Raw genomic sequence first — 25,486 nt, 5'->3', positions numbered from 1 at the left:
GATTAAAAATCTTAAAGTGTGAACAAGGTAAGAATAAAAAAAAAAAAAGATCAGCAGCAGCAGCACCGAGAGGGAAAAGGAACAGCAGAAGTGGAGAAGGATCAGCTTTAAGAGAACAGCAAAAAGACAGGCAGGGAACAAGAGATACGAAGGTTAATGAGACTGAGAGTAAGGGTGTGTGGGTGTGAGAACAAAAAGCACAATTAAAGCGAGCGTTAAAATACAGATTTAAAAAAAAAAAAAGGGAAAGATTGGCTCTACAAAAGCGGAACTAATTGGACGCTGAACTACTTGGACGCTGCGGAGACGAAAGAGATCTTCTGGAGCCTTCCGGGACAGGTTCTCCAAACGCAGACCTGGCGACCCACATGCCCATCGAGTTCGTCTGCAAGATCAAGTTTTCCGAGGAGGACGAGACCAAGACGGCCGCCCGTCCGGAGGGAGGTGGGTCCGGCATCCTGGAGGACGGCTGCGCCCGGGCTGGGGGCGTGGCCAACCTGGCGGCCTTCGCCGGCTCCTCGTCCCTGCACGGGCTGGACCATGTGTTCGGGCCGGGGCGTGGCGGAGGGGCGCGGCAAAGCCTGTGGGCGTTGGCCTTGCTGGCCTCGCTGGCGCTCTTCCTGTACCAGGCGGCCAAGAGCGCGGCGGCTTACCTGGAGCACCCCCATGTGGCGGCGTTGGGCGAGGAGGCCAGTCGCGAGATGGTGTTTCCCGCCGTCACCGTCTGCAACATCAACCGCTTCCGTTTCTCCGCCCTCACCGACGCCGACATCTACCACCTGGCCAACCTCACCGGACTGCCGCCCAAGAACCGAGCTGGACACCGGCCTGGCGACCTGGAGTACCCTCCCCCCGACATGCAGGATATCTTCAACCGCACCGGTCACCAGCTGGAACACATGCTGAAGAGCTGCAACTTCAGTGGACAGAACTGCTCCGCCCAAGACTTCAGTGTGGTGAGTACTCGGGGTGGGGGGTGGGGGGGCAAAGAAGAAAGAAACTCTGACTGGTTGATTGTTTTAATGGGCATTATGACCTCGTTGATAACCGGGCATGTGCGACCAGCTGGTAATCACGCGTTTGTCATTGGCAAAGGTAATCTCGGTTCTGTGAATAACTAGAGGAGATCTGCATAAGAGATTGGCTGGGAGTTGGCCAGTCTGTGATTGGTCAGAGGACTTGATTGGTTAGAAAATTCTACCTTGTATTAGGCAGAGCCCATGCACGGCCGTGATTGGCTGGGAGATGAATGTCTGTGATGCCACCGATTGGCTGGCTGTAATTGCTTTGTTACAACTATAATCCCACAGACAATACTTTTCAGAAACCTTTTTTACAAAATGTCCAGCTGAACTTTCTTATCTCTGTGAATGACCATTTTCAAGAGCTGTGAACTTTTTCTTTTTTGTCTGCCAGAAAACCAGCGAAGAATTAAATTGGTCCCAAATGGGCAGAAAAACACATCACCGCATCTGTGAAAAAAAAAAAACCAACAAGAAAATAACTATCCGTTCTGTACTCACTGTTCCCCTCTCTCTTTTCTCTTGTTTTATCTTTAAACTCCTTTAAACTTTTTTTTTCTTTCTTTTGCTGTCCTTCGTATTTTCACCTCTTGATCTTTTTCTTGCAGTCAACATTCCCTCTTGAGCAGTGGATGCTTACTTTGGCCACAGCAGAAATGAAATATTCAGAGGATGGACATGAGACATGATTCCTGCATTAGCCAGATGAACACGTTGCGCATAAACTCAGTCTTTTCAAACCCTCTCCTCCAAACTTTTTTTTTTTTTTTTTAAAAACTGGGGGGAGACAGGGCGGTGCAGTGCTCTTTTTAATGCACCAAAAAATGTACCCCAAAAAAAAAAAAGCAAAAAGAAAGAAAAAAAGAAAAAAGAAAGAGAGAGGACATCATTATAGAGTCTGGAGTCTTTTTATATATATATTTATATGTGTGTGTGTGTGTGTGTGTATGTCTGTATATACACACATATGTATCTGTGTATATATAAATATATATATATATATATATATATATATATATATATATATATATATATTAGGGTTTAGTGTTGTGTTTAGAAATATACATGTTTTAGGAGAATGAACTATGTTTGGTAAGCTTAGTTTTAGTAAGTTGTTACTTTCTTGCTGAGTAATTGCCAGTCATTAATTTTCAGTGAGTTTGTGAATACTGATGTTACCTGTGAACACACAGAGACGAAAAACAGCTTCTGACTGTTGAATGATGATTCCTAAACACATGTCAGACTGCTCTCCCTGTCAACTGCTGATTGGTTGAGAGCAAAATAAATTTCAACGAATATGAAAAATGGGTTTACCAAAGGCAGGGTAGAGTTATTTTAAAATAACTGTTCAGTGAAAAATCTTGATTTTTCTTTTTTTCCATTTTTTAAATGTTTAATCTCTCCAGTAATGCTTAAAAAATAACGATGTCTTAATTCAGAATGATTAAAAAAAACCGAGTGGCTACTTTACAAGAGAAGTAATGTAACTTCATCTAAAATGTAGGAGCACTGTTAACAACCCCCCCCCCCCTCTCTCCGTCTCTGACCATCTTTATACATGCACTCTTTCTCCATTAATTTCCACCCTCTCTCTCTCTCTCTCTCTCTCTCACTCATCTTCCTCTGCCTCTCATGAATGAATAAGAACTCTCTACTTCTCTCTCTCTCTCTCTCTCTCTCTCTACCTCTCTCCTTCTCTCTCAGGTGAACTTTCCCTGTATCCATTAAAACAGAAAGCTCTTTGATTTCCACAAGTCTACATCTATATATACTTGGCTGGGATCATACAACACTGAAGTAACCTGCTCAAATTCTGCACCTCAGATATATGTGTCTAGGAAGGACAAAAATGATTTCTGCACAAGGGTGCATACGTGTACCTGTGTTTTTCTGAGCGTGTGCGCGCGCGTGCGTGTGTGTGTGAGTGAACGTGTGGCTTGTAATTTCTTATTCTGATTCAGTTCATGTTCCCTTTCTGTGGCGAACCCCAAAAGAATATGACTTTGAGATATTCGGTCATTTTAACTGTGTTTCGATCTTTTGCAGCCCAGTGTTCCATTCAGCAGAAGTCCATAAAACCTTATCAGTAATGGATTCGTTCTATATTGTCTTATTATTCCCCGTATCCACAAAAGCGCGTGTCTGAAAGAGATTTATTGGTACATGATCAGAATGGAGAGTTATTTGTCTATTGAGTTGGCCAAGGACAACTAATTTTCTTAAATGTGTTCCATTGTGCGACACCAAGGATCCGTACAATGGTCGAATCATTTATTTTAGAGTGTGAACACAATAGATAAAATGACATTGTGCGCTGCGATGACAAATTAATTTTCATGAACTACGTCGAAAAAAACCCCCCCAAAACAATGTTCAAATGACAAATATATGATAGCGTGTGTCAGCGAAGGTGGAAGGTCTTGTGAATAATTTGTTTCCCTTGGGGTGTACGTTTGTCGCTGGTTTTCGATCCACTTGAAAGGTACAAAATAGTCCCGGTTCCATCGTCGTGACACATCACCGGTAAATGGTACGCGGTGGAAATAAAGGGTAGTCGGAACAATATTGAATATGGGTTTGGGGGGGGGGGGGGGGACACTATATTGCTTTCCTTTATCTTTGCTCTTCAAGATCAGTGCCCACAGAGGAAAGGTGATAAGGAAATTCCAGGCAGGCCTCTCGCAGCCTGTTACCCTGTCCAGTAGCATAGAGACTCTTTTGGTCACTACTAAATTAATCCTGCCACAGTTTGTTGCAGAGAATACAACCGGTTCATTTATCTCAGTTTCCGTCCTTCCTAACTACTATACCTTCTGGTAGTCAATGTGCAGTCAACAAAGCTAAAATATTTTAATACAAGTTCATCAAGAGCGAATAGTCATTAATCAGTTTGTATTTGAGGTCTAAAGTTGGAAATTTCATTTTGATTTTTCTTTCATCAAACCGTAAAGCAGTAGGTTACATGACAGTACATTTATTGCTAAATGAAAGAAAAGAACGATGCATTAGTCTAAACTACATTCAAATAAGACTTTTTGGGCTATCTTGTAGAGTTGGACGTTCCAATTGTAATCTGTTCTCCAACGAAAGGAGACAATAAAAACAACACTATCTGGCAAATTTAAATTTGAAACTTCAAGAGAGTGTTCAAAGCAGCTGAAGCATTTCTTGTTCGGGAAACGAATGAATGTTTAAATTTAGACAATGACCACAACCTTGGAGGACAAACAAACTATACGCTGGAGGTCGACAGCAATTCGAAACATGGATCAGCTCTAACAGAGCCAAAGGTTCTTTTGGCATGCGGTTAACGATTTCTACGTGTTTGATTTTCCACCACGAAGCTGCATAAATTAGTGAAACTCTTGTAAAACATTAATCAGAGCACTCCGTTAGCTAAACCGATAATGGATGGAAGAGTCCCCGCTCGCATGGTCTGGTTTTTAAGCAGTCACTGTCAAGTAGTCAGCAGTTATGCCACCAAGACATCTTCTAACTTACTAAAAACGCTGTCAACTATCTCTCTCTCTCTCTCTCTGTCTCCCTCTCTGTGTCTTTATATATATATATATATATATATATATATATAAAGACAGAGAGAGGGAGACAGAGAGAGAGAGAGAGAGAGAGGAGGGGGCAGAAAGGAGACCATGAAGATCACTGATTGTCTTACCTGGAAAATTGTTTTTCTCAGTTGTTGCTAAGTGGTTGGCCTTGAACACACAGACTCAAATACACACACAAAAATTTACAGACACTCTCTCACCCACAAAAATGATCCTTGATATCTCTACAGCAGAGGATCCACAAACAAACAAACAAAAGATATGTTGGATTTTTTTTTTTTTTTCAGACACACTCTGATAGCTCACACAATTTTGTCACTACTACCGCAAGTGACTCAGCCTTAAAACATGGGTGAGATGGCACCAAAACTTAAGTCCTTCATTGAGTTCGCTAAACAGCTAGAAACTGGTCTCCACTCAAAGTAATACTGTGGAACTGGCTTGGTGCTAATACAGACATCCTCGCATCCATTAACTGTAACTCAAACCTTTAGCCTTGACTCAGGACTGACCACATAATTAAACATCTTATGAGTCATTTCCACATCCCTGCCTCCTCAAAAGGAAACAGTTTCAGATGTTGGGAGGAAATAGACTCTCTCTCTCTCTCTCTCTCTCTCTCTCTCTCTCTCTGTGTGGAGTCTTTGATTTAGTGGAACAGTTAATCAGAACCCGTCTCTGCCCAAGTTCTCATCCTTATTTCCATCCTCTGAGTCACCATGAATTTACAAGACTAGTGATGGCTTTGTGCCTGGCTACAGTTCTGATCAGAGGCATCAGAACATCAGCTAAACGCTGCTTAATATGTATCCTCATACGTTCGAAAAAAAAAAGAAAGAAAAGAAAATAAGGGGAAAAAAAAAAGTATCCTTGACAGAAATGTTACGACACGTAGAGCTAGCGCAACGCTACTGCTGTTTCGCGAGTTTCTGTGGTGCTAAGAGAGCATAGCGGTGCGGTGGAATAAAATGCCCGTTTGAAAATTTCATTAATATTCTGGTGTCGCTGACAAATGACTGACAGTAACAGCAGTGCCCACTTGCAAGGGTTCCCTTCCTACATAATTCCTCCAAACCCCCCTCCCCTTCTCTCTCTCTCTCTCTCTCTCTCTCTCTCTCTTTAATGTATGCTAAAGAGGAGGTTGCACCATCAACACCATGACCTTCTTCTCTCGCGCCTGCAGCGGCTCAATAAGCCATTAAAGTGGAATCACAAATAACTTAAGCTGAGTGAGGAGGTATCAGAAAGTCAGACACACTCTTCAGACCGTAAACCAACTCAGACTCCACAGACTACACTTCGAACAGTGCGTGTTAGGATAGCTAACTCAAGACAGAAATGAGCGAAGGTTAGCACAAGTAGCAGATGACAAATAATGTCAGGTCTTTAGACACAAAGAGACAACCTCCCATCCATACTGTCAGGCCTTGACACACAAAGAGACTTTTATCTTAACTAATACGTCTGGATAAGCATTAGCAAAAAGGAGGTAGCCATCGCTAACACAAACTGTACCTTTCTACAAGCGCGAACGTTTACGCACCACTGTAATGTACATTAGAGGGGGCTCTAGAAAATTTCTCGCAATAGAATTAATCCAATTGGAAAACAGACACTGGGCTCAAAGACCACAGTCCTACCACACAAATTGCGCATTCAGTAGTAAATGTCAGCTAATGTAGCTTAATCTCCAACTAGAGTGATCACTGATTCCATGTTAAGTAGGACACTATAAGCTACACTAGGATTTCCTTTAGGTTAGATCTGAAAGTATCTTTAGATTAACTGGCTCAAATGTTTAAATGAAACATTAAGTTCGTGTGCAATAAACAGAAGTTAGCTGTTTCCTATTAATACACCTGACGGGTTTGTCTTCATAGTGACAGCTTGACCAATCGGTATTTAGGAAGACCTTATCATTATATAGAGAAATGAATTGATTGGAATCCTGTGGTCCTAAGGTAGCCTGTGAATTCAGTTCTCGCTTCAAAGCGTTTTCCCCCACATAGAGTCAATGTCCACCTTAACAGGTACACGCAGATTACTACCCTCTCATAGGGTGAAAATGCTTGGTTACAAGTGTGAGCACTTATGTTTGTGTGTGTGTGTGTGTGTGTGAGAGAGAGAGAGAGCGCATGCGCCGTAGTGTATTTGTGCGTGATGTGCTTGTCATTTCTAAAATGCTAATAGGATTTCTGTTTGACTTCCGGAACAGGGGATTGGAGTGTAAATGCCACATTTAAAAGTCTTCTGTCTAAATGTGCTCCCGGCTATACACAAATTAAAAATGCATCTCTAAAAAAAACGTCTTCTCGACGTGACAGGATCTTGTCGTCTTCCCCTTCTCTGTATCCGCGAAGCCCAAAAAAACTGCTAAACAAAGTTACAATCTCTCTGCTTTCCAATTTTTCCCTCACTTGTGCCAACGGTATAGAAAAAACTTTCTCAGAAGAAAGAGAAAAAAAAAAAAAAACATTTTAGGAGATTCTTTAATGAGCTCTGTCTTTGAGAAATGTGTCTTCAAAACTAAATATTTCATAGAACACATAGGAAATATTTCAGATTTATAACCATCCTCAACACCAACTTAGTGAATGATAGTGTGATGCAGATACTCATCCATCTATTCATCCATCCATCCATCTATCCATCCATCCATGGGTCCTTTCATCCACATGTCCTGCAGGAATCTTAACTGTGATGAATAACCTGTTTTGGGAGACTCCATAGTCTATGTTGTACTGTCTGTGCATGAAAAGTTCAGTTTTCTGGGTTTGCTTTGACTCCTCTGATCGGCTGTGAAGAAAAGCCAGTTTTCTGCATGTCTTTCCTTGGCGTTAGATTCCACTAGAGCAGGGGTGGGCAAATCCGGTCCTGGAGGGCCAGTGACCTGCCGGGTTTTTGTTTTCACCTCTTAGTTACCTGTTGATTTTCACCTTGCCAACAGGTGTGCACGCTCTTCAGCCAATCACAGATTGTATTTAGTTAGCTGACAAGAAAAACAGCAGGACCATGGCCCTCCAGGACCGGATTTGCCCACCCCTGCACTAGAGTGTCATGGCACTGGGGAATTTGCCTATTCATAGTATTAACAACTACAGATACATACTCATGTGATTAAGATTGATCATAAACACAGTTAAAATGTAGTTTCATTACTTTTAAAGCAGATTACGCAGATTAACAGATTAAAAAACAAACAAACAAACAAAAAACAACAAGAGAACTTGTGTTTTATGTTCTTTCAGCTCCTCTGGAATCTGTAAATTAAGATGTCTCACAGACTTCTAAAAACAAAAGTGGCAATCACATCTCACAGGGTAATTGTCTTAACCCTGTCCCATACGTCCGTGTAAGTATTTGGCAGCAACAACGCAGAATGAGCGAGTATATTTAACAAGACAGAAAGCAGGGAATCTAATGTCTAATATTTGATATTTCATATCTTTTTTTTTTTTGTCTGTGTGTGCAAATGATGAATATAAATCATTTCCCAATCAAAATCTACACCGCGGGGGGGGGGGGGGGGGGGTCTGGGCTTGGATTGCAAGACTGCTATTCACGGGGGATTTTCTATAGTGTGCGTACCACACAGCACATTCCCAAACAAACCCAGTGTGTGTTGAGATGTGTTTGAAAGCTGAGGGATGATGGGGGTTCTGAATTTCGGCGTGGAACTTGCAGTCCTAACGTCTGATTGGCTCAGCAGGTGCTTGAAAGGCCTCGGGTGATGTGTTTTTTTTTTTTTTTTTATTCTTTTTTTTTTGGGTTGTTGTTGTTGTCGTGGTCGGGCGGAACGGAGGACTCATCATTGGGGCCTGTGCGGTTTGGTGCTGGTGAATTGAGTTCAGTTGGGGTTCTGACCCAGATTTCAGTGTTCTTTAGGAAGGAGCGGGAATAAGATTCCGGACGGTCTCCTGCACTCACAGGAAGAGGCCACTTATACACGCTGAGGGCCTTCAGCCTCCAGCCGAGACCTCCCTCATTCAAAATACAGCACTCCCTAATGCAGCTCAGCCCTGGAGTGTGTGTGTGTGTGTGTGTGTGTGTGTGTGTATGTTTGCATGTGTGCACCGGTGGGTGTCAAATGTTCACAATGGATCCGACTTCAGCCTCCTGTCTCTCTCTGTCTGCCCCTGTATCTCTCATGAACCTGCTTCACTAAAGTCATTTTTGGTAATCTGTCTATCGCTGTTATTTGATATTACTCAGAATTAGTCAGGATAAAAGCATTGGTTAATGCTTCAGTGTTGGAGGTGTAATTCATAATATCCTCACACTGGTCATTAACCCTGACAGATTAAAACAGGGGCACAACTGTCAACGTAAACAATTAAGAAAATATCACTCTGAAATATCTCACAAACTGTAAGATTAGGGCTATGATGTGACCTAACTACAGAGAGTGAGGAAATGAGGAAAAAACCAAAAAAAAACAAAAACAAAACTTTATATATAGTTTCATAAGATTGTCCTGCAAAGTGTTGGAATTGTTATATGTTACACTGTTTGGAAAAACATTCATGCAAAAATGTTCGAAAAACAGAAGGGTGAGGAGTCAGATGCTTTCAGCTGAAAAACAAGGTTGTTCAGGATCAATACAGTAAAACACAGCAGGACCAAGCTGAGCTGCAGCTCCTGCAAACACAGAGCCCGGGTCATGAAGTTGGTTCTCTGTGGGTTTCTTCATCAGACTCCTGTGGGCCAATATCTACGGGTTACCAGAAGAGAAGCACTTGAAACGGCAGGCTATTTATGCCTCCGTCTCCTTTTCTTCCCCTCCTGGTTTTTTTTCGAATTTTCTCTGAATGTCCAGCAATCCAGTAAATTTCATCCTCACCGTGTTGACATCTCAGCCAACGTAAGCGAGGTTAGCAGAGCCTTCTTCCAACCTGCGTCAAACAAACCGCCGATTTTTTTTTCTTAGCTTGTCACAACGAGTTTTCGCGGTAACATCAAGTAACGTAACGCTTTTGGAGGAAAGTGACGTTCACTCCGACCGTAACTACAAAAGCCTCTGACAGTCAGTGACTACCTCTGGGCACTGAGGGAAAGGGCGACCCTGCCTGGGCTGACATACCTGCCCTAGGGGAAAACGGCTAATTGTGTTCCACGGCTCGTGTTCCCGGCTACAATCAGGTAACACCGCCCAGCTGGGGTTATTAAACACAGAGAGTTATCTGTAAACCTAATTCTCATAAAACGGGATCCAGGGAGGGAGGGAGAGAGAGAGATTTGCTACTAGACAAGCAATATTTAAGTTACACCCAAAAAAGGGAAAAAATCAACATGAAACCCTATGCTTACAATTTTGAGGATGAATGCAAGCAGAGGAACCCATTTAACGCAACCTGAAACCCTTGTAGCGTTTCTCGATAAGAGAGGTCCGCTAATACAATAAACTGAATGGCCGCTTGCTTGCTGTAGTTGCCTCAACTTACTGAATTCATTTCTTAGACACAATGCTTTCTAGGCCTGCTTCATTCATATCTAGGCGCTGCATCAGAAAAAAACATTTTTTATTGGAGATTTTACAAAATATTGCCACTATCATCCTCTGGCCGGGTTTCGTGAAATAGAGAGGAGATTAACCAGAATTATACTGTACAAAAATATGTTTTTTTAAAACCTTTTTTTTATGAGCCATTGAATACATATGAGGAAAGTTTCCGCCGGAGTCTCATTCGCGGTGGTGGGGTAAAAACGTAAGCGATGGACTAGGCTTAATTCCTCTTCCCATAGATTTCCTCACCGTTAAACTGTAATGCAGTGATGGTCGGTGGATTTTGCACATTACAACTTCAAAGGCAAGCCAAGGATAGTAACAGGATTTAAAGATTATATTCCGGACTCGTGCGAAAATCAATCGGCCGTTTGAAGTTGTCTTGGCATTAACGCTTCGTTTACTCTTACTCAGCAACATGCAAATGTCAGAGCAACATTGGGCCGAACGTTCAGATTTAATTTAGCGATGTTCCCACTGTTTCTCTGACTGTGGATTTATTCGAAACCTCATCTGATCTCTCTGAATGATTCAGTAAGATCAAAGCAATCATAGCGCCCCCCCCCTCCCCACCTAACATTCGGAAGCGTTTACTAATTAGAATGTAAACAGATATGACGATCCGCAATAACCGAACACCACAATTCAAAAGACAGCATTTCGTACACGTTGTGATAGCGCTACTTGTCAACTCTGTGTCGGATGAATCGCTGTCAGATTTCTTTCTCTTTTTTTCCCTAGAACTCCAAGTATGTGGTCCTATCGCAGAGGCAACGATTGTAATTGCATACCATTCCACGTTTGTATCAAACATTTAATATCAAGAAAATGTAGGTCTATGACATTTTGTGGGTTTACTGGAATGGCAGATGTCAGTCAAACAAACAAACTCGGGGCCTAACATAAGAACGGGGACATTAAGTGTGAAAGCATGTCGAGACAAAACTCCGCTGGATTGTTTGACGAAGCGTGTTCAAACATTCCGAGTATATTTAATCAGAAACTGCTAATTAATTACATTCTGCATGAAACCAAGCACACTGAGCAAACATATTGACTATTATACCAGTCTATTTGTTTTCTAAATTTGAAATGAAAGAAAAAAAAAAACTGCTCGCGCTTTGCGTGACTAATAATTGTAAAGCAGTTTTACCTCAAAACTAAAGTATATCCCTAAACGGATCCTAACCATTTAGGGATTGCAGAGAACGACCAGCTTTCTTTTACGAGTTTCGGTCGCTGATGGTCAGTTTGGATGAATTACTAATTTGTCTGGAAGAAATTACGCATGGTTATACCTTCTCCTTCATCTTATATCACTAAAAGTCAGAACTACATATTGATAACACAGCACTGCCCAAAAACCCTTGCATCAATGTATATGGTACATTTCTATATATCTGCGGGAAATATATTTTCAGACTCAGGTTCTCTCTCTCTCTCTCTTTTTTTTTTTTTTTGTTTTTTCGCTCTAGTGGTCCAATCATTCCTTAAATCTGTCCAGACTAATTGCATTGCTGTTTGTTTTACTTGAAACTAATTAATCGACTGAAAAGAGCTGAGACAGGAATACTTTGGCATCATTATTCATTCTGGGGTGGGGGAGAAAAAAAAAAACCCCTCTGTCAACCTCTCTGTCTTTGTCTTCCTCTTTTCCCCTATTTCTTTCTTTTGATTACCATCTGAAAAGGAAACAGCAGATAACAGGACCGTCTCACCGTTTTAGATGCCATAATGGTGTTTTTTTTTTTTTTTCCGTCCATCAGCTTCCTCAAGTGCTCTTACCATCGCCATCATCATAATTACATAGAAACATTGCTTTTTGCTTTGTCCACCCCCCCCCCCCCCCCGAAAGGCAGATTATGAGAGACACAGATTCGAAGCTGCCCTCCGGATAATACAGGCTGTGGAAGGCTGTATTTCAACTTGATAGCAGACGACATTTGCTTCTGTATTTCCTAAAGTCCGTTCGTTGATGAGATATCTGCTATATTGGCATTTTATTCATCCGTACATCTTCTTGTGTTTGTGAGAATCTCTCTCTCTCTCTCTCTCTCTCTCTGTATCTGTCTCTGTATCTCTTTCTTTCAATCTCCAGTTCTGACAGAACTGCTGATATCTCACATGACCCTTGACCTTTGGCCCTGGTGATGTCACAGACAGAGCACCGGAGTCATGTCTCGATTGGTCAGTCCCCCCCGCAGAGGGGCATGGGCGGAGAAGCCCATATTGCGTGTGAGACGTGATGGGTGTTATTGTGTCCCCTTTGTTGCTATGCTGTTGAGAGGGAGCCACGGCACTGTTTGTGTGTGTGTGTGTGTGTGTGTGTGTGTGTGTGTACGCACGCATTCCGGTGAAGCTGAAATGGCAGAGCTGCATCCCCCCGGGGTTGAGTCACATTCACCTCCTTGGCCTTAGTCGATAAGAGCGCGACTGTTTGGAACAGGAACTTGATGAAATGAGAGCAGAAACTGAGAGATGTGGATGTACATTGATCTAAGAGGTTAAAGGACCACACACACACACACACAAACACGCACACTCTCACACACACACACATGCACTCTTTCTCTCTCTCTCTCTCTCTCTCTCTCTCTCTTTTTCCCTCTCTCCAGCTTGTACACCCACTACCAAACAAAGGAGAGAGATAGAAATATGAAAAGACACACTACTGTGTGAGGTCACTTGCCGGGCAGAGAGAGAGAGAGACAGAGAAGGAGAGAGAAGAAGAGGAAGGAGAAGAAGAAGCAGAAGAAGAAGAAGAAGAAGAAGAAGAGGAAACGAAAGAGGACTAAGAATAACAAGATATGAGGAAAAACATCAATAAAAAATAAGGATGACAGAAATGAAATAAAGCCCTGTCATACAGAATTTCACAAATTCATCATCCCGAGGTCATAGAGAGCAGGGTGGGGACATTTTCACACGTTTGACTCCATCGATAGTGACAAATTCACAGCCACATCATCTGTCCCTACTGCAAACTGCTCGTCCGCTCACAAATCTTTCCTTTTTCCTTTTTTTTTTTTTTTTTTGGGGCTTTGGGGCGACAGCATATATTAGCATCTGAACTGAAGCATAGCGAACTTAGTTTTTTGTTGTTGTTGTTGTTCCTCTGCTGTTCTGTGCTCTGTTTGTACATCAAAGAATCCAAACGCTTCCTTCACCTTTGTAGTGACTAACAGACAGTCTGTTTTTTTTTTTTTTCAGTGTTTTGTTGGCTTACATTAGCTGTGAGTCACGAGTAACGGGAAGGTAGCTGGAACTCTGTGACACTTGGTTACAACTGACCCATGGGTAACCAAAAGAAAAAAAAACCCAAAACACATAGAAAAACACAACCTCTTGCCATCTTTCCAACCACAGAATGAGAAAGAGGAAACAGAACAGATAAAGGTGTAAGCCAGAGCCCTGCTTTGAAATTACATCCAGGGATGTGAATTCACCCGGAATGTAACCGTCTGGTACGGTCGTCACGACGCACCTCTCTTTGGTATTGGAGATGAATTCGCTCATGTTTAATGTACAGCCTTTTGTTAGCTGATATTTGATAAGCCAACTGAATTTATTAGACAACGGATTATTGTCCAGTCTAACGTAAAGCTGCTGTTTGCGCGTGTACTCTGTTAGTGCGTGTGTTAATGAACAAATGCTTGATCATATGTATATATGAAAAAAAAAAAACCATCGGCTGCTTATTCTGCAAATGAGAAATGCGGCGTGGAAAGGTAATGATTTGATCAATGACAATGTCATTACATTTAGCCTAGAGCTTATTGCATTTAATCCCACCTGTGGAGTTCAGTAAAACGTCTGTCGTTTTGTCACGACTGATTTTAAATTTGAATAAATGAATATGTTAAAGAAACGAAGGTAATGTTAGAGCTTGTGACTCACTGTTCATTGTTAAGCCACACCCTGAAGATGTTTTCTTTCTTCTTCTTCTTTTTTTTTTTTTTTTTTTTTTTTTTGCGGTAAACTTTTGGCCTCCCTTTCTATCCCAGATGTTTTTCAAAATGAAACGCGCAGATGTTGAGGCAAATCGTTTCCCCGTTCCTTTTTGAGCACAGATTTTGTGTGTGTGTGTGTTTGTGTGTCTGTGTGTTTACTGTTTGAATCACTATTTCTGACTCAAAGCTAACTGAAAACGTTCTGTTTTATAAACTAGTCATAAATAAATCGTTGGACGTTAGTCTAGACTGTAATTGAGTTAGTGGAGTGGAATGAGCAGTTGGCTTAGACGTCTGAGCCCAATCCTCATGCGTTCCTGACAAAATAACAGCTTCCAGACGGCCACTCATCACATGCTTAAATAATGTCAGAAAATCTGGGGGAACGACAGAATTCCAGGTAGGATACTGAGAGGGATTAACCAGTTCATTGATCATCACTGTGGACAGCTTAAGCTCTGTGGCTGGCCACGGTCATGTAGGTAAATGACAATACTATTAGACAGATGGCTGGCTCAGTGTGTCATATTTTATTTCTATCCCATGCTACACCTCTCTTTCTCTCTCTCTCTTTCTCTCTCTCTCTGATGCACACACACACACACACACACATACTCAAATCTTGTCTATGGACAGCTAGAAATATACCACAGAGACTAAAGTACCCTCCTCTCTCTCTCTCTCTCTGTGTGTCTGCGTGTGCGTGTGCGTGTGCATGCGTGTGTTACACCTGAACACTACTGTAAAATTTGACATCAAACACTTCAATCATTCAATCACATTTTTCATTATATTTCATTTTACACAGATCACAAAGGTGTCTCCACATCCTTCCCTCTTCTTTAATGCTTTTTCCTTTATTCTGATCTTTCACTCTCTCTCGCTCTCTCTTTCTCTCTCTCTCTCTCTTTCAGATGCACACACACACATACACATACTCAAATCTTGTCTATGGACAGCTAGAAATATACCACAGAGACTAAAGTACCCTCCTGTTCTCTCCCTCTCTCTTATTCTCATTCTCTCTCTCTCTCTCTCTCTCTCTCTCTCTCTCTCTCTCTCTCTCTCTCTCTCTCTCTCATTCTCCCGCTCTCTCTCTCACTGGATGCATCTCTGGTGAATATTTCCATCACAGCTGAGACATATCAGAATAAGAGCCCTACAGCTTCATTCTAACATCTGCCTGTGAGCTCGTGTGCCTGGATATTTTGCCCAAAGCTAGATGTGAGCTCACTCAAAACACTCTTCCCAAAGATAGAAACACACATACGCATCCTCACACGCACGCACACACACACACTCACGGGCACACACGCGCACTCACACACACGCATGTGCATGTACACGCAGACGCATGCAAATGGAAGCACACAAACATACACTTGTGCACACACACACACACACACAAACACACATACGTATGTATATATGAACACACATACAGAGAGACTGCAACAGCAAGACCTCAGAACAGATTACACTGCCATCCTGAGCATGAGGGTCTCTTTCTTGGTTGATATTCGCCTTCTCTCGTCAAACTTCATCCGTCAGGTCAGAATCAAGGGAAAGGTTCTGAGTAAAATGCGGAGATTGAGATGTTACGTCTGTGCACATTTGACTCGGCTGAGTGAATCCCGACCATCTGTGATCGATGGTCGACCCAACACAAAAGAGCACTCCAGTATCTCTGTGTGAAACGATAGAAGAAAACCATACACGTGTGTGTGTGTGTGTGTGTGTCCAATATGCACTCAGGTGTCCTTGTTTGTGGAGGAAGATAAATTGTGGTTATATCACATTTATGAAGAGTGAAGTGACAGTTGAAAAGCACAATTTCTTAACAATCACTGTTAAGTTCACGGCAAATCATCGCTTTTTTTTCCCACCCCGGAAATGGGCTGTTCTGATACAAATAAAGAAAAAAAGAAGAACATTGGTAGGAACAAATGGCAGAGATAATCTAGAACTCTCCGAGGCTTACGAAGGCCTCCTCTCACCCAACGACACGTAATAACGTCAAAAAGGGAAAAAAAAACAAAAAACCAAAAGACAATAATTCAGTACTAACTGCCTGAAAATGAAATGCGATTGTTAATTACTACTACGATATTTAAAGACTTTGATATTTTAAACACAGCACTGTCTAAAAATAAATAAATAAATAAAATACTGCACCAGAGTCAAAACCAAGGATTTCAGCACATTCAGCCATTTACATGACAAGCAGAACGGTTTCATCGCTAAGTCAAACTTCGCGGTTAAATATAAATTCAATCTAAACGTGACTGAATGAACGTTTTTTTTTTGTTTTGTTTTGGTTTTTTTTGAAAGCCAGTGGTTTTGCGCTTCTCCGCAGTTTTATTGAGATTGGTGCTTTCCAGATCTTATTACGGTGATATACTTTAACCAGAGCACAGTCATTAGCTTGAAGATGTTCATCCAAAACACGGTCATTTGCTTGTGGGCAGGATTCTGCGGCTATTCTAGCGCAAATCCGACATAATTACTATGTTCAGTTCAGCGCATGCTAATTAGCAAATGTTTGTTGGTTATGTTGGTTGCTTATCTTGTAAATTGGTAGGAGAGTGCAGTCCAGTGTAGTGCGGTCTATCCATTATCACATAGAACGTGATTTTAATGCGGTGTAGAACTCTGTGTAATAGTAGGGCGAATAACTCATGTGGTTATCTGTACTTAAAATAAATCCTGATTCAACGCTGATTGTTTCCCGTCAGCTTGCACCGACGTGATCAATCCACCCGGGAAAGTTTGTACATTCTGTTAAGTCCAACCCACTGCCACGGTGAAAATGATAAAAGCTCTAATGAGAAAACTTTTAGGGGGAAAAAAGAAAACAGATAGTGGACGAATTCATTTTCCCAGAAGAATATGACGCATGATAGTTGGGGGGGTATAGTAAACTGGGCTACTTTCATCCAAAAGCCCAAGACTACGAAAAGGGAGACGCTCAAAAGGTGATTGGTTGTTAGAGGCGACAAACAAACTCCCTCCCTCCCCCGTCCAATAAAATGTGGCGGCACAGGCGGCCGGGCTGTTTGCGTCACTCAGTCTTTTCCAGTGACAACTTTGCCCAGATTCTGAAGCTCAAAGGACATTACATTCGGATCGGTTTGTTCGCGACTTTCTTTGTCGTGTTAACTTTCTTTTTATAAAAATCAGCGCACTGCTTTTACTCTCAGGAAGGGATTCAGCCACCTTGATTGTTTAATTATGATATGCCCCATCTAGCAATCAGAGAGCAGGGTATAACACGAGCGTTATGATGGTCTGAGTGGGAGTGCGGGGCGTAATGAGGTGTAAAGGTAATCATTAGGTTGTGTTGGACGTAAACTGCCGCTGAGACGCTGCACGTCTGGGCTTCACCGCGGGAAATCAATCATAGTCATTATTAACGTGATGTCACTCATTGATTAATCGATGGGTAAAAAGGTCTTGAAGTATGAGACGGATGCGGCCCGAGCCTCCGAGCGCCGACGCGGGTGCATGTCTCTCCCCAAGGCTCCGGAACGCGGTCGAGAGGATGAGGCCGGGTCAAGCGCGACCCGAGGGGGGGCGCGAACGCGCCTCAGAGATGAACGTTACGTTTGCTTTGAGTGATGGACAGCCGTGATTGACGGGCAGTCCGCTGAATCAGAGTGACAGGAGAGGAGGGTTACCGTTGACCTAAAACCAAAGTCTCGTGTGTGTGTGTGTGTGTGTGTGTGTCCGTGCGCGCGTGTGTGTGAGTGTGTGTGTAAAAGGATTCAAAGTATACCTTTAATATTCTTTTAAAGAAAGAAATATGATTCTTTGCAAAGGTCCTTTTACAAAACCACAAACCAACACCCCCCCCCCCCCCCAAAAAAAACTACAAAACAGCCGTGAGTCATATTTTGTACAACCCACATTTCGTATATCTCACTGTACAGCTGTCTTGTTGGTAAATAAAAGTGACTGTTTATCTGTTTCCAAACAAACATTTGTAATATCCCATTAAACCTCTCCTTAACCGATAACGACATAACCGTATTTAATCGAACATGGCGAAGAGACAACAGCAACTGGCTCATTAAATTATAATGTAGCCCCCTTTCAGTTAGCGCGGTCACGACACCATAATGCTACTTTATGAACGATTTCACACTCTAATTACTACATTAAAAGGTAATTCCATTTGCATAATGTAACCCACAGGTTATAAATTTGACGTGTTTGTACAGAGAGGTCTTAGTGTTTTTTGCACACCCAATGGAGTCCCTGTCACGTGACCAGTATGAAACAAAATGGGTCCCCAGAGAAGTGAATCCGTGGGGCATTCTATTAAATTAGCTGACACCCCCTGTGGACTCACACATACAGCAGGGTTATGTATGTGGGATACTGAGTCTGTTCCTCAGGTCACTAAAATGAACACGGACCACAGATGCATACATGTTCTTTGACCTTGTTTTGACTTTATGTATGTTGTCTCTTGTCATCTGTGTGTGTGTCTGTCTATGTGTTTGCGTGTGCGTGTGCGTGTATGTGTATGGCGCGTGTAAAGGCCGACAGATATTTCAAAACTTCTGTCTCCATCGCGATATTTTTTTTTTTCGTCGTGGTGAAAGGCACCCATGTTCTTCCTCTATTCGTGCATCATTCATTTAGAACGTCTGAATTCTCCAAATAGTCTAAGCAACACGCGCACTCTCACTGACCCCTATCACCGCGGTTCTCCGTAGACCCCAGGCCTCGTGTGAGACCAGCAAAGACAGATCACGCCTCAACAAGAGCTACCATAAAACACCATTTAAGCACGATGGCCCCTGAGACGCTTAAAGTGAGGAGACACGCTAGAGGAACGCAGGTGTGTGGAAACACAAAGACGGCTGAAACATTTACTCCCAGTGGTAAAGTGGATGACTCCATTAAGAATACTTTATTCTCCGTGGTATATTTTTAGCTGCCCATAGGTACGCAGATTTATGCATGTGCCTGTGTGGGAGTATGAAACAGAAAGAGAGAGAGAGAGATGGAGGATGGAGATGGATGTTGAGTGATGAAGTAAATAAGATCACAGGGTTTTTCCAGTCAATAATACATTTCTGGCTGTTGACTCAAACTCAGCCATGCGTTTGGAGAACATATCAGCAGCGTCTGGGGAAGGCCAGGGGAACATGGACTGGAAATGTGTTCAACCACCTTTTCATTAAATGAGTTTCAGCCGTTTGATCAGTGAACCTCGGACTCAGTTTGTATATATGTGAAAATGCGTGTATGGGGGGGGGGGGGGGGGGGGGTGGATGGGGGGGTTGTGGTGGGGATGTGACGTGAGGCGTTGTAACGGGGAAAATAACTTCATGTATGGGTTTAAATTGAGATGGTAATGGTACACTGGTTTTGCACAGTTTTTGCAAGATGAAATAAACTATAAGGCACACACACACACATATGCGGGCGCACGCACGCGTGGACACACACACACACACACACACATACACACACACACACACACACTAACATTTTGCGCACATTTTGAATCACAAATACCACTGCTACTAAAGGCCTTGAAGTAATGCTAATGAAAGAATTCTCAGTCAAATATTTACACTGCTAATCCTGCAATTATACAGACTGATTCAAGATGAAAGCCGAAGAGAGATGGATTTTAAAACAGTAAGGCAGGTTCTCCATTAGCACGCAAGTTTCGTGGTATGCTGTTAAGAGTAACAATTATTACCAAAATTTCTATCTATCTATCTGTGTGCGCGTGTGTGTGTGCGCGCACGTGTATGTTTTGGGAGGAGGGGGGCATCAAAACACATCCAAGCCACCGTTCGGTTTTCCGTTAAATCCGACCACCCCTACCCTTCCTCCACTGCCCCACTGCTCAAGGACTTGAAAAAGAATCCCGTCTTTGGCTCAGGGTGGGCTGACTAAGCCAGCGAGACAGAGACGCGCGGTTGATGCCTACCCATTATCTACTCATGATTAACTCCGGTTGTTGTAAGAACACGCACGGCCCAACTTAATTGCAAATTAACGGACTCCGCTTTGGCGGTTGCATCCTGCTTTGAGCGCGACTAGTTAATGCGGCTGTCGCTCTCGTCCTTGGCGAGTACGGACGTAACCGCATTTAGCACTTCAGCGAGGATCGGCAGTCGTAATTATCTGTTGTATGAAGGAAGCCTTAGAATCCGTCCAAATTACACCCGACAATTATGCGCTGATAATAGGAAAAATTCCGAACCATTTGTGATTAATTGCACGATGTATTATGACGTCAAAAACGCATAACAGTGGAAAGTCCCGAACGAAACTGTTATCAAAATGTTCCTGAGTAGGTGAATTACATCGCCGGGTACAATTATTTAGAATGCTAAACTTGTTTACCCCCCAAACCGAGGGGAGATACTCCGCAGCGAAGTAAAACAAACGAAGGAGTGATGACAGCGAGAGACTGAGAGCGGTGAGAACACAGAGATGTGTTAACGAAAGTGGAGCATTAATTAAAATACAGAGTACTTGACGGCAAAAAAAAAGAACAGCAAAAATGCCCACAGCAGGCCCTCTGGCACATGAAACATCCCTTGGGTAGTGTGAACACAGACGCACAAGCTCAAACGCATGCGCACAAACACACACACACACACTCTTGCACACACAGATGTGCACACACACACACACACACACACACACAAATACACACATGCAGGCACATGCACGCACACCCACACACACACACACACACACACACACAAAGACGTGTGCACACAAACACACACACACACACACTCTTACACACACAGATGTGTGCGCACACACAAACCCACACACACACACACACACATTCAGAGACAGCATCCCTCCTGGGACCTGTATGCCAGTTTCTATCAGCTTCCAACCTTGCTACACCCCTCACATCCTCTCTCTCCCCCCCTTTAGAACACGTTTTTATTTTCTCTCAACAGACTCCAGGGGACCTCACCATGTATTCCTAATCAGTTTTGCCAAAAAAAAACAACAACAAAAAACAAGAAATGTTTGATGTTTCTTAACCTTGTTTTCACACCTTGTGGTTTAGGCCTACACTTCATTAGGGAGTGAGTATTTGTTAAATTTTCAGTTAAGCATCAGGTTATGGAGGTAGGGGATTCAGTTAAAGGCTAAGAGTCGACAAACATAATTTGACTGAATTATGAAGATAGCGATATATAGTCTAGCGCTGCAGCCCGCCTACTGGCGGGGAGTGGAATTGAAGGTGAGAAATGGAGGGGGTGGGGTCCAAAAATGTGACTTTTTGGACCTTGTTTGTCTGGGGCAGATTGAAATACCAAGTCCACTCCCTCTGTACACTTCCCTCTGGCCATGGCCTGTGTGTCGTCACACGGGGCACCGACGCTACGACCCCGCTGTAGCGTCGCATGTCGTAGGTAGCGTGATCTGCGTGCCGCGGTGGCTGATTCATGCCTGTGCCGTGCTCGTGGTAAAACAAGGGGAAAATCAGTCAGCGAAGGCAGGACACACTGCCACGGGCACAAATAAGGACCACGCATAAGTTTGCTGTCAGAATGAATTAGCCTCTCTCTCTCTCTCTCTCTCTCTCTCTCTCTCTATCTCTCTCTCTCACTCTCTCTCTCTCTCTCTCTCTCTCTCTCATTCTCTCTCTCTCTCACTCTCTCTCTCATTCGAACACCAAATGCATAATCAGCATTTTTTTTGGAAAGAAACACACGCTCTCTGCCTTCTGCTATGACATACACCCACCACATACACATTAAAACAGCTTGGTTAATGTGACGACGGGTTACACTCAGGCTGGCAGACTGTTAATCAGTCTTCCAGCCCAAGAGATGACAGATTCCCAACACAAATGTAATATGTGGCCTCTCTACTCTGTTCCAGGATCAGTATAAACCTCATATCACATCTCATTCCTTCCTCTGCCACCCAAAGAGAGAAGCTAGGGAGTAAACTGAGACTGAATGAGAGAGAAGAGGAGATTGGGGGGGGGGGGGGGGGCAGGCGGGGGAGGGGTAGGGAGAAAAAAGCAGCTTATAAAGTTAGAGCTCTGAAACGAATATCCCACATCCTCACTCCAAGATTTCAGAGTCCTCAAGGCTTTGGCAATTATGGTTTTAATCCAGTCTGTCTCAGTGTTGGTTTTTCCTCTGATGTGTCTGAGTCTTCTCCTCTTAGATCATATCCAGAGGCGGCGTGTGTGAGAACTAAAGAGGAAAATAGGAAATATGATAGTTCAATGTGACATTTCCATTAAAAACCTGACTGTATAAGGCTTTGAACTTCCTTTTCTTTCTATCTATCTATCTATCTATCTATCTATCTATCTATCTATCTATCTATCTATCTATCCATCTGTCTGTCTGTCTGTCTGTCTGTTTGTCTCTCTGCCTACAAACAAGGTAGCGTTTTTCTCTCTCTATGGCATATTTACACTGACCTTGAAAAGCATTTCTTTCTTATGATGCTTTGTCAATGGGGGCATTATGTTGTGGGGGGGGGGATGATATACGACGGTTTGCGCTGCAGTCATAAAATAAAAGAGCGGGTTGCTGAGACATTGTGTGGTGACGGTCATAGAAAAGTCTCCCACGTGTTAGCTTGAGGAGAGCCCAGCGCTTCAACAGCAGATCAAACCGTGACCCGTGACCTGTTTCAGGCTCGGAACAGTCGGCTAACAGGGGTCGTAAAACGCTCATCAATCGGGCAGTAAAGCAACGAGAAAAAAGAGTTTTTCCCTTTGGAGAGGGAAAGAGTGCAGCTGTGTACCTGCTCTGTAATTTGGCACCGTGTATCACTAGAGGGAAGTCAACGCTTGCGCATACGTCGTAAAGAAACGAGGGCCGGTCTCTTTCCGCCTCAGGACCGAAATCATTTGCCGTAAGATTTTATATTAAAAAAAAAAATGTTCGAAAAGGAAAAATCAGAGGAGGTATATGTGGCACTAAGATGGCACACAGTGCTTAAAATGTTTCGGATGAGACCTAAACATATAAAAGCACTGTTTTTTTTTTTTTTAAATGTCTATTTAAATGTATATTGTCTATCTCTATTAACAGGGATGAAATGGCTAAATAACGCAAAGCCCTGCTCTGCGGTGAACCCGTGGAATTGCAGCGATCATTTTCAAATGAATAATTCAAATTCCAAATTCAAATCATAAAACAGAGAGCGTTACCATATATTTATAACCACGCCCACAATCTACAGTTTTTGACTGATACGTCAATAGAACCTCACTCTGTTTTCATCACTCTGTATAATCTAAAGTTTGCTGTCAGTGGACATGATTGTTGGTTCTGTTACATGAAACACCATTTCTCAGACAGCAGATACAAGCTGCAGGTGTGTGTCAAACCCAGTGTCAAAGTTTGAACAGCGCTGGGAATGAATTCAGCGAATCCGCTGAACTTTTTTTTTCCGAGTCAAAAATTGGCCAAATCTGGCAATGCGTCAATTTGCCAAGTAGCTTGAATAAAAGCGGGCATGTCTGAACACTCCTAATTTAAAAGCACTGGGCAAGCAGCTCTCCTGTGACGAAGGAAAGGTCAGATTGAGAAAGTTTCTATGATTTTTTTTTTTTTTTCCAGCGTCTTGAGAAATGTGAAGTTGTAAAACAGCACAACAATTTCAAAAGCGTCAAACTAGACTCAAAGTATCGTTTTTTTCAAATGAACATAACGGAGTTAAGTAGGAGTGCCGTAGGTCTGTGCTGAAATATTTACAATTAGTGAATTCCCCAGCTCTGTTTTTTTATTGAATTGTGGTGACTTTGAAAGAATGCTTATTATTGGCGTGCCCTTTGTGTGTGTGTGTGTGTGTCTGTGTGTGTGTGTGTGTGTGTGTGTGTGTGTGTGTGTGTGCGTGCGCATGCACACTTCACTACACATCTGTTTTAGAGAATGTTCCCGGACATAATTAGGTTTGTACCTCTGCCACGACTGTCATGCGTGAGGGCAGTTAAAGGGGGTGTTTTGTTCCTGTTGCCATAGTGATTTTTGTAAAGGGGGACGTGAGGCCCCTCCTGGTAAGTTTTTAATGGGGGGATTGTGACACTGAGATACACACGCGGTCATTTTTAGCACAGCTCAGCTTGTCTCACCCGTTTTTAAATAAACTGAACAAAATTAGTAGTTGAGTTCTGGCCTTAAATGGAAGTTCTGGATACAGACGAACCTGTGGCCCAAATGAACATATGTACGAAATACAACAGAGATGCATTCACACATTCATTATGGATTGTCATGGTGTGAAACGTCATACTGGATGATCTCGGAGACATGACAGATTTTTACAGCACAGTGCTGCAGTGTTTTTAGTCACATCTTGGTTAAAAGAAAACCTCACATAGACGACAACATGAATTCAGCTTTGTTAATCTGTCTCTAGTGCTTTGTTTATGTATTTGTTCTTGTATGTGTGTGTATGTGTGTGTGTGCGCGTGTAGTACATAGCGAGCAGGGTATCACGTCATGCATGATGCATAGCCAGCCAGTGCATTTGTTCTACACTGTGAGTTGTGCTGTATCATTAAAAACACAGCAACATAACGCGAGGAGAAAACTATTTTTTTAGCTCTACCCTGTAACTACACTGGCTCCCAGCTGTCAGCGGGTACCAGCAGGCCAGGGGAGAGGGAAGCGAAACGCAATGGGTTTCAAGCTCTCCGTGAAAACGACTCGAACATTGTTTGGCACTGCGAAAAACAAGGCAGTGCGAGATGAGAAAATCAAATGTTTTGATCACTAGGCGATGTGTAGGGAGATGGAGGGGGGATGCCGCCACCCCCCCCCCTTATGAGCAAAATGACCAAAATGCGTCTCCCTTTGTTAACCTGCCATCCCCCTATATACTCTATAGAGTAGTGTCAGTGACCAATGGGCCAATCCCCACCCCCATTGGGCCATCCCCCCTGTTAAAACGTAACAAATCACCTACTGGATTGATCAAATAACATCACTAATGAGATACCATTTGGCTTTTTTTTTTTTCCCCGGTGTTCCCCTCCAGGTATACACCCGGTACGGGAAATGCTATACCTTCAACGGGAACAAGACAGCGGCCCGGCGGACGAAGCAGCGCGGAATGGGAAACGGTCTGGAGATGATGTTGGACATTCAACAAGATGAATATCTACCCATCTGGAGAGAGACCAGTGAGGGAAACTTCTAGATCTTTACTAACCAGACTCCTGCGGGCGAAGACAGATTCAAATGAGCCTCGCCTCGTTCCAACCTTAGCATTGTAAAAATGAATGACCGTTATTGGGAGAAAAAAAAAAAAAAAATCAATTGTACTTTTTTGCGCGCAGAGGGCAAAATGCCAGATATTGTTGCCAAATATTTCAATTAAACTTGTCCGTGGTGGGAAATGGAATAAAGGCAAAAAGAAAGAAAGAAAGAAAGAAAAAAAAAACATAACAAACCCACACAGGCTTAATTT

At 42.8% G+C, this 25,486-nt stretch overlaps 1 protein-coding gene across 1 annotated transcript in view; it reads left to right on the top strand.

Moving 5' to 3' along the window:
- The first annotated feature begins 368 nt into the window (after positions 1-368).
- Positions 369-25,486, top strand: part of asic4b (acid-sensing (proton-gated) ion channel family member 4b) — a 28,977-nt gene continuing 3,859 nt past the window's right edge. The window contains exons 1-2 of the mRNA XM_030782082.1: positions 369-956; positions 25,055-25,199. Coding sequence (XP_030637942.1) covers positions 369-956; positions 25,055-25,199 — 733 coding nt within the window. The remainder of the gene's footprint in view (positions 957-25,054; positions 25,200-25,486) is intronic.

This window comes from Chanos chanos, chromosome 8 (assembly GCF_902362185.1).
Source record: "Chanos chanos chromosome 8, fChaCha1.1, whole genome shotgun sequence".
Lineage (NCBI taxonomy): Eukaryota > Metazoa > Chordata > Actinopteri > Gonorynchiformes > Chanidae > Chanos > Chanos chanos.
This window is presented reverse-complemented; position numbering and strand designations above follow the sequence as displayed.